Here is an 8,672-nt window from a genome sequence, read left to right as displayed (position 1 = left end):
GTTGACCTAATTAAACTTGAGTTATTTAACTACCTAGACACACTTTTATAAAATATACTTTCAATATTTGAAAAAAAAGGTTATGCCCCTTGGATTGATAAAAAACAATACAGGACAACAGAGATGCATATCTTTTGACAAAAAAGGTGAAAGATCACATTACGCTGTTGCTATAAGTAGCAAGGAAAATAAACAGGAGGATATCAGAAACTTCAACATGAGGAGTTTAAGGGTCAAAAAGGAGGAGATTATTTTCCCATTACCTTGAGCTTCAGAGAGAGGAGGGGGTCAAGGGCTGACCTTTCACAGCTCAAGAGTTCAGCACTGTAATATAATACACAGGGATGCTTCCTCTTTTACAGACCTAAACAAAACTGGCCAGCGCCGTGTTGGCCGCAAACACCGAGACACATTTGCACCCAGTTGGACATCCGTTCTCTCCCGCACCATTAAACAGGAGCTCTAACCGGATTCTATTCACTCCATCTCCACCCAGAAAAGTCTCCCCCAAACTGCTTGCTCATCCCGATTTATAGATTAGCCTCCAGACAAACTGTCTGACCGTGCCGGTCTGCTCACTTCTTCTCAGCTGAACTAGCTGAAGAAGGCACAGAGTTAGATCCAAAAAACCACTCTCTAGAAGAAAAAAGGAAAGCCATCTTTCAGTTAAATTGTGCGCTTTCCCTGTGGTTTGTTTGTTGGCTATTTTGCTCAACTTTCCTCAGAGATCCCCCCTCACCTCCATTCCCGCAGGTACAGCGCCTGAGGAGACCGTGGGGAGGCCTGAGGAGCAGCTGCTTCATCCCAATGCTCCTTATTAGTCTTGCACGGCACCTGGCTTCCATTTCCAGTCAGGTAGCTCAGATGACTTGGTCAGCCCGAGTTCTTCCGCAACAAGATTTTACCATAAAAGGAAGCAATCTGGGACCCTGTTTTTCTTAAGCAATAATTTACTGAAATCTCAATGAAATCCCTGCGATAAAATTTTTTCATCCATGTCTTTCACACCTGTTTGTGAAAGCAGCACAGTGAGTCACTTCACACTGCTGTTTGGAGATCTGTCATATATCCATAGAGTTCTTCCATAAATTATACAACTACAGAGCATGTGATCACAACAAATAAAGAAGGCATAAAAACATTTTAGCCATATGTTGAAAAAAGGAGTCAAACTCTATGTTTCTTTAATTGAATGCTTAGCCATTCAGGTTTAAGATTATAACCATAAACAGATCTATACTATGCTGACTTGAACTTTGGCTGTTTGGAGCAACCCTCTACTGTTTGCTAATATCTAAAACACATTTATAAAAGTTTTTTTTCTCCAGAAATAAATAATTTACAAGTAATTGTCCAAATTCTAATCAAGTTTGTCAGCAAATATCAATTGTAGGTTTTTAAAAAGTGCAGTGACAGTGTAACCTAACAGATTTCTTTAGTTTATGGCTATGTAATGTTAGTTTGTGTTCTCAGTTTAAGGTTCAATATATCGAACTGAGAACGTAAAAATAAAATATACAAAAAAAAAAAAACACAATATATATAAATATATTCCTGTGATTTTTTCCTCTTTTTTTTTTTACATAGACAGCCCCAAGCATAATTTATGTTTAGAAAAATGAAAATAACCCAATGAGCAGGATTGTAGAGATAACCCTTCCATAATCTAAACCCAGAGACTGATTCTCTACAAAGATGATGAACAACAAAGAACAGCCAGCAAAGAAAAGTCAGATTAAAGCTGAATTTAAGCAAACAAATCTCACCTTTGGTTATCTGTTCTGTAGCCTAAAAAAAAGAAAAAAAAAAAACAAAGATTAGCAACAAAAACATAAAAAAGAATGCTTAAATATTTAACGCTTACAGAATAATAAAACCATAATTAAATATATATATATATATATATATATAGGGATGAATCAGCAAATGCATTTATGAAATTATAATTACATTTTAGAATCTGGATTTGCTACAGATTAAAATGATGAAAATGTGTTGTTTTTTTGTTATTGCTTCTCTATGTAAACTAGTTTACTTGAACTCTTGACGAAACACCTGTGACTTACAGTTCACGGTGCATATCACTGTAATTAAATTACCCACTAAAGTAGAAAGTCATGGTGAAAGTGTGCACAGTCAAACAAAAAAGAACAAGCTAAAACTGTTCAGGTGATGCATGAGTTTGTATATAAATGAAAAGTCTTGCTTTGTAATGCATTGCATAATTGTTCATTAAGAAACATCATTCTTTTTTTCCCTTTCTGGTACAATATTGCAAGTGCAGATTTTGCAGAGACTGTCAGCATGAAGGGATCTGGATGCACAGAAGACACGTTTGACCTCATTGTGAACTCCAGTAGTTTTATAAAGATGAGAGAGGGTTCAAAACAAAAGAAATGAAAACTTTACCTCTTTCTGAACAGCTTCTTTCTTTTTCTTGTCGTCTTGTTTTTTCTTTTTCCTATCTTCCATCAAATGGTTCTCGTCTGGAGTTTGTTTTGCTTCTTTTCACTGTTTAAACATAAAAAACAAAGAACAGAATTTATTTTAGGCATCTTCTGAAGTGATGGCTTTTTTTGCAGAGTTTTGAAGTACAGGAAATTTGCATTTTCTTTAATGTGATTTTAGATTATATGACTATGTTCAGCTTCACAAATAAATGCAAGAACAGAACTCAGAAAAAGACTTAGCCAAACTCATCATGAAGACTTTGAAACTATTCCTCTTTAGGTTGAAGAGCTCACAACAGCAACACATTTAAGCTAAAATCCACCCTACAATACACAATTGTTTCATACAAAACAATGGCATACAATGGGCCCTTCTACTCCATCCAGACCATCAACACAAAAATAAACGTACACTTTTGTTTAAACAGCGAAAAGGAAAGAAAGGAAAAACATACATTTATAGAAATCCACAATAAAATTTGAACCATAAACATATTTGTGACAGTGATCGCAAACACTTTATTTTGTTATCCTGGCAAGAGTTTGCTGTGGCGAGCAACATGTGCCATTGCCTGGTAACAAGCAATCCCAAAGGCCACGGCGAACAGTCAGGTGCTCGTAAGGAGAGTACTGAAATCATTTTTATCAATCACAGAACCAGAAAGTTTAACTTGGGGCAGTAATGAATGTAAAGTTTGAACATAAGAGATTATTTTAGGGAAAAGAGAGCATCATATAGACTATACATTTAGAGGAACAGTGGTGGTGAAATCCTGGTAAGAAAATGTAAAACTTTTTTTATTCTCCTTAACAGCAAAGGAAAAAGATTATTTTATATTGTGCATGGATCTTTGGAAAAATAGCGTAAATGGCGTATACTTGTATAACACTTTTCTACCTTACTTGAAGGCCGAAAAGGACTTTACAGTCACAGACCCATTCACACACTGATGGAGGCTCCACTGCCAAACACTGGCACCAACCTTTCATCAATTTGGGGTTCAGTGTCTTGCCCAAAGACACTTCGAACCCATGGGCAGGCAAGGCGGGAATCCAACCTGCAATCTTCCGATCAGGAGTCGACTGCCCTGCTGCTGCACCATGGTCCTAACTTTTGTGGATTGTTTTTCCAACATAGAATGTAATAAAGCTTTATGAGAAGTCATTCCTTCTGTCAGTCCTGTTATGTCAACTTAAAGTAAAATGGATACTGAGTATGTTTTTTTATAATACTTAAAGATTGACATTTACGTTTTTTTTTTTTTACAATTTACTCAGTTACATTTAAAGCAAACTTGGTAAACTCAAGTCATAACTGACACAAAAGTGATCACCAAGTTTTAGAGGCGGATTAAAAAAGACAGCAGTTATACAGAAATAGCTTCTAAAAAAAATTTAAAAAAAAATTGCCGGGAACAAATACTGCAAATGATGAATGATGGATACATACAAAAAATTCCAAAAACTAAATCAAATGATAAAAAGATAGCAGTTGTAATTTATTATATGCTCTCAGATCACATTTGTCACAAGTGTTTCCAGGGGTCTTTCAGTTATGATTATGCCGTTTTTAGCCTAAAACGTGTGTTGTTTTCTAGGACATTGTTTCTGCAGAGCGGCAGGATATCTTTAGAAATTTGCGTCTGACTTATAGACGGGATTACTGGCACAGAGTAAGCCTGCCCCAACTTCCCCTCATCCACCTATTTACAGAGCTCTCCTGCTAGTTTACAGTACCTCACAACCCCGAGCTGATGGCGAGCAATATCGGATCTATCCAGTCATACAGTTTTGAGCCAGATTACAGCTCAGATGAGGAAAGCAAAGACATACATGGATCTATTTGTCTGCAATTGGATGCATCAGAACAAAGCAGAGCAAGAAGATTGTGGCCTGCCTAGCATATTTTCTACATCACAACCAATACTAGCGTTTTACAGCTCCATTCATTCATCTTGCTCTTGACTCAAAACGAAATCAGAAATGCAATATTAGCTTAAGCCTCTGTTTAAATATGTCCTCCATCATTGGAAAAATGTCACAAGAACATGTTAAAAACATCAAAAACACCATTCTCATTGGAGTGGGTGTTTAAAGGGCCAATGCAACTCTTGTACTAGCAAGAAACACAACCCATTGCAGACGTGAGTTACAGAGACCAGTGAGTTCAGATCTGTTGTGGATTTACAGTCTCCTATCAGAACAACAGGATTAGAGCCTGGTGCCCCCCCTCCTCCTTTAAACCAGACGCTCATTCTACTAGAAATGCAAGGAGGCGGGAGGGGGGGGTGGATTGAGAGGGAAATCAAGAAAATCAAGAGGGAATGAAGTGTGGATATGAGCCAAAGCCACACAGGTAAATACAGCACTCCTCCACACTGGAGCAATAAGGATGATGGGGTGCACGAATGATGAAGCCGGTATGTGTGGATGTGGGAGAGACGGGGGGAGGGGTGGTAGACAACAGTCATTGGGCACAGAGCCAGGAATGCCATCGCTGTATAAGCTGAACAAGGGAACGGCGAGCACCGGAGAGAGGGATTTTCGAGCGACGACAGCGACATTGAAACGTGTCGATCCCCTCTGTTCGCCGGCCAATGACCAACAGCTCATCCACAGTTTTCAGGTTTTATTAAGCACACAATTAGATCATTATTAAGACTCCAATCATCTTTTGATCTGTTGTAAAAGCGTTCCGAGTGGTCTTTTAATTACGATGATGCCGTTTTTAGCCAAAATTATTCTTGGACATTGTTTCGGCAGAGCAGCAGTAGTTGATTAGCTGTGAGTAGGATCATTGGTGTAAGTAAGCCTGTCCACACTTCCCATCATCCATCTGTTTAAATGCTATTCTGCTAGCTGTTACTGTTGCGACAAAAGTATGGATAACTATATTGAATAGAATCGGTGTTGAATCAATCAAATCGAGTCAATATCAAAGTTAGCCCGCCGTACAGCTTAGAGACAGATGCCAGGTCAGACGAGGGGGAAAAAAAGACGTACATTGATCTAAGCAAGGATGTATCAGACAGATCATAGCTACAAGCTTTTTTTAAACAATATTTTTGTCAGCACAACAATTTGCAAAAAAGAACTAGCAATTTTAATATTAATTTTCTTCAAATATGACCTCCATGAAAAAAAAATCCACAAGAACATGTTAAAAACAACATTTTTTTTTTTTTATCAGTGGACATTTAAACACAATTCCTGAAAGGAGGATTGCACTCTGTGTTCACATTATTGCTCCCTGACCCTTCCCTAATGGACAAGAGGGAAAAAAAGAAAAACTTTTGCTGCATACCTTACAGCTATGGAAAGTACTCAAACATATGGACTCAGCTCTTTCTGAAGCTGTTAAAAATAAGAAGATGAGAGGATGTTTAAGACACAACAAATCCCCCTTTTATAAGCCCACTTTTGCATTTTAATGTTTTATATTCAATGGATAAACATATACAAAGTTAAATAATGAGGAACTTCCACAGGAAAAAAAAAATAATTGTAGATTTTTGGAGAAAAGACATATTTGAGCAGTATTTTCTGGACAAAAAAACGTCACTTTTTTATAAGAAAATGCAAGTCGCCAAACCAAATGACACAATCTGGCAGAAATTGTCCAAAATTGTCCAGAATAGTGATGGAATGACCTACATCATACAGCAATCAAAGAGCTCAGCAGTCTGTTTTTGTTATCAAAGCCCCTTTAGGTGCCTCTCTGAGAGTACACTGCCTCTTTCAAGGGCTCGGGTGCTGACTGGCAACTCATAAACCCCTGCAGGGTCGGAAAAGACCCGGGTGACCCCTTCAGGCGATCCAAAATCAGAGGCCATTACATTTAAGCTACTACTGTCCACACTGCCTTCACAATATGAGCAGGTTTAGTAAACAAGCAGGAAAGAGTTGAGTGAAGGTCTCATTGTTGATGCATTAGAGTTTCAGGAATTCAAGAAAGAAGCGGTTTTTTTTTTCAGGGATTTTATCAAAAAGTAATGAAGGCTATTGGTAACCCATTGAAGACAAAAATAGAAAAGGCAATAACACTAAACGCGTTTCAATCCCGTCATTCTGTGCGTGTCACCGACGCGTATTTTGTGTGAACGAGCAGCAACAACAGCCATGTCAACTCTCTGAACGGCAGCAAAGCGGCCACCGTCCAACCAATCTCTGCCGAGCTTCAACCCAAACGACAGCTTGACAAGCGACAACACGGGGGTGCCCTTGAATTAGCCAAGCTGCTGCGCTTTTCCCCCTTTTTAACTCGATTAGTCCAAGTTGTTGTGACGCTGGCGTGAGAGAAAACCTCACATTGAGCACTCAAAAACACAAACTAACCCTCTACTCCATCGACAACTGTGCAAAAGCCGAGCTCCCGCCACGAATCCACCACTGATGTCAAAGTGGAGTGAAAATATTTTCCTTCCCAGTCTAGCTATTCACAGCACGCCTGCGCAAACACGACCCGACAAGGTGGAGGAAACAAGAAAAAAATATAAATAGGTGCTTGAGTTCCCCAAACCACTCAATAAATCCTACCATGAAGCGTTCAGTTAGGTCTTTTTAACGACGGAGCCTCTGCAGCCATTTTGTAGTAACTGACCGGAGTAGGAGCTCGAGACACTTGAATCGGAGGTAACGGGGAAGGTGGGTGGAGCTTTGTCGTACCACGTGACCTTCAATAACAAAACAAACTGGTGCTACTTCCAAACGGCGCCGCCCCCTGGCGTTTCCAGGACAACTGGAGCCCCTCCATCACTCGGGGCTTTCTCCTCTTCAGGATAATAAAAGTAATACGTTTAACAAAAATAAATATACAAAATAAAATCTACACATTAGGAGATCATAAATAGAACTGACTGTGTTTACAGGATGTGCTACCAACAGGGGGCACAATATATACAGCAGCACTGTAAAAACACAGCAAACAATAATCACTTTAATTCTGCTGATTATTATAAGCATCCCATTTAACCAGAAAAAAGTTTCCCAAGCAAAAACGGGCAAAGGTGTTTACTCTTTGTATCTGACAAAAATAATATTTCATCTTAGAGGTGGAGATGTCATTTGCCCGAGTATCCTTGCTCCAACACAGATAGCTCAGGAAAACTTTCTAGCTGATAAACCAAAATGTGAGCTGTATTTTTTTGTATATATAAATTGCCTTGAAATTTTATCCTGAATAATTGTGACCATGGAGCTGCCTCTTTAAACCAATGCATTGCACAAAAAAAATTCTCTAAAAACTGTGATCAACAATTTAAATCTGCAAAGAAAATCATTTTATTTACAGAACAACTATTGGCTCGAATAATGAAATGTTTTCAACTTGAGTAGACAAAACATTTGTAGACAAAATACTTTTTGTGAGGCATCTTTAATACTGAATCCTCAAAGAATTAAAATGGTAGATCAATTTATTTAAACCATGTATGACATTAGTTTATTCATAGATATTAAAAAACAAGTCCAGCTAATGGTGCAACATTAATTTGATAATTTATTCACCAAAGACATTGACAATAAAACAGTTACTGTTTTGTTAATCAATAACGCAGTGTCAGTTTTTCTGTTTTCATTATAAAAGATAACAGTATTGTGAATAATAAATCAAATTTCTCAACAGAATACAGAAGAAAAACAGAGGACTATATCATTGCATTAAAACCCGATTCACAGACACAAAATCGGGATAAAATTTACCAAAGTGCTGATGAGCCCTATAAATATTTAAATAAATATTCATCCTCTTCATCACTGGATGCTTTCAAAACCTGTGGTTTCAAACGAGGTTGTAAAAATGATCTGCACCTGTTAAACACACATTCTTAATGATTATTTTATTACAATTTTAACAAGTTTAGTCTAAATGTCTAAATCACAATGTTTTCTCTAACATCTGTGTATTTGCTTACAAAACAGAGTGATCCATATCGTGAGTTTGCAATACAGAATCAGCAGAATACGGATTATAGTGCCTCCCAAATCAATCTAATTAATAAAAACATTCAGTACAATGTTGTTGGGGGAACACACTGCAAACACTGAATCTTAAGAAAGTAAAAGGATCCTTGTTTCAAGAAAAAATCTTCAATTTTTGCTTTGCAAGAAAAATAATCTAATCAAGATAGTTTGCTCCTGTGGCATCTTCTCATAATGGAGGAGGTTTAAAAAGAAAATTAAGGTTAAAATTTAATTTCAGAGTATTTCTGTATTCAAATTGTT

The 8,672-nt window shown here is 37.5% G+C and overlaps 1 protein-coding gene across 2 annotated transcripts in view; it reads right to left on the bottom strand.

Annotated features, from left to right (window-relative positions):
• tnrc6c1 (trinucleotide repeat containing adaptor 6C1) overlaps nucleotides 1-7,377 on the bottom strand; it is a 36,825-nt gene extending 29,448 nt beyond the window's left edge. The window contains exons 1-3 of one of the 2 annotated variants that reach the window (XM_036213287.1): nucleotides 6,987-7,377; nucleotides 2,410-2,511; nucleotides 1,767-1,788 (exon numbers count right to left, since the gene is read on the bottom strand). In XM_036213287.1, the coding sequence (XP_036069180.1) occupies nucleotides 1,767-1,788; nucleotides 2,410-2,472 (85 nt within the window). In that variant the 5' untranslated portion in view covers nucleotides 2,473-2,511; nucleotides 6,987-7,377. The remainder of the gene's footprint in view (nucleotides 1-1,766; nucleotides 1,789-2,409; nucleotides 2,512-6,986) is intronic. The other variant, XM_024271480.2, reaches the window with a different exon arrangement.
• Between the last annotated feature and the right edge of the window lie 1,295 nt (nucleotides 7,378-8,672).

Source organism: Oryzias melastigma, linkage group LG8 (genome assembly GCF_002922805.2).
Source record: "Oryzias melastigma strain HK-1 linkage group LG8, ASM292280v2, whole genome shotgun sequence".
NCBI lineage: Eukaryota > Metazoa > Chordata > Actinopteri > Beloniformes > Adrianichthyidae > Oryzias > Oryzias melastigma.
Note: the sequence above shows the minus strand (reverse complement) of the source record. Positions and strands in the feature narration are given on the sequence as shown.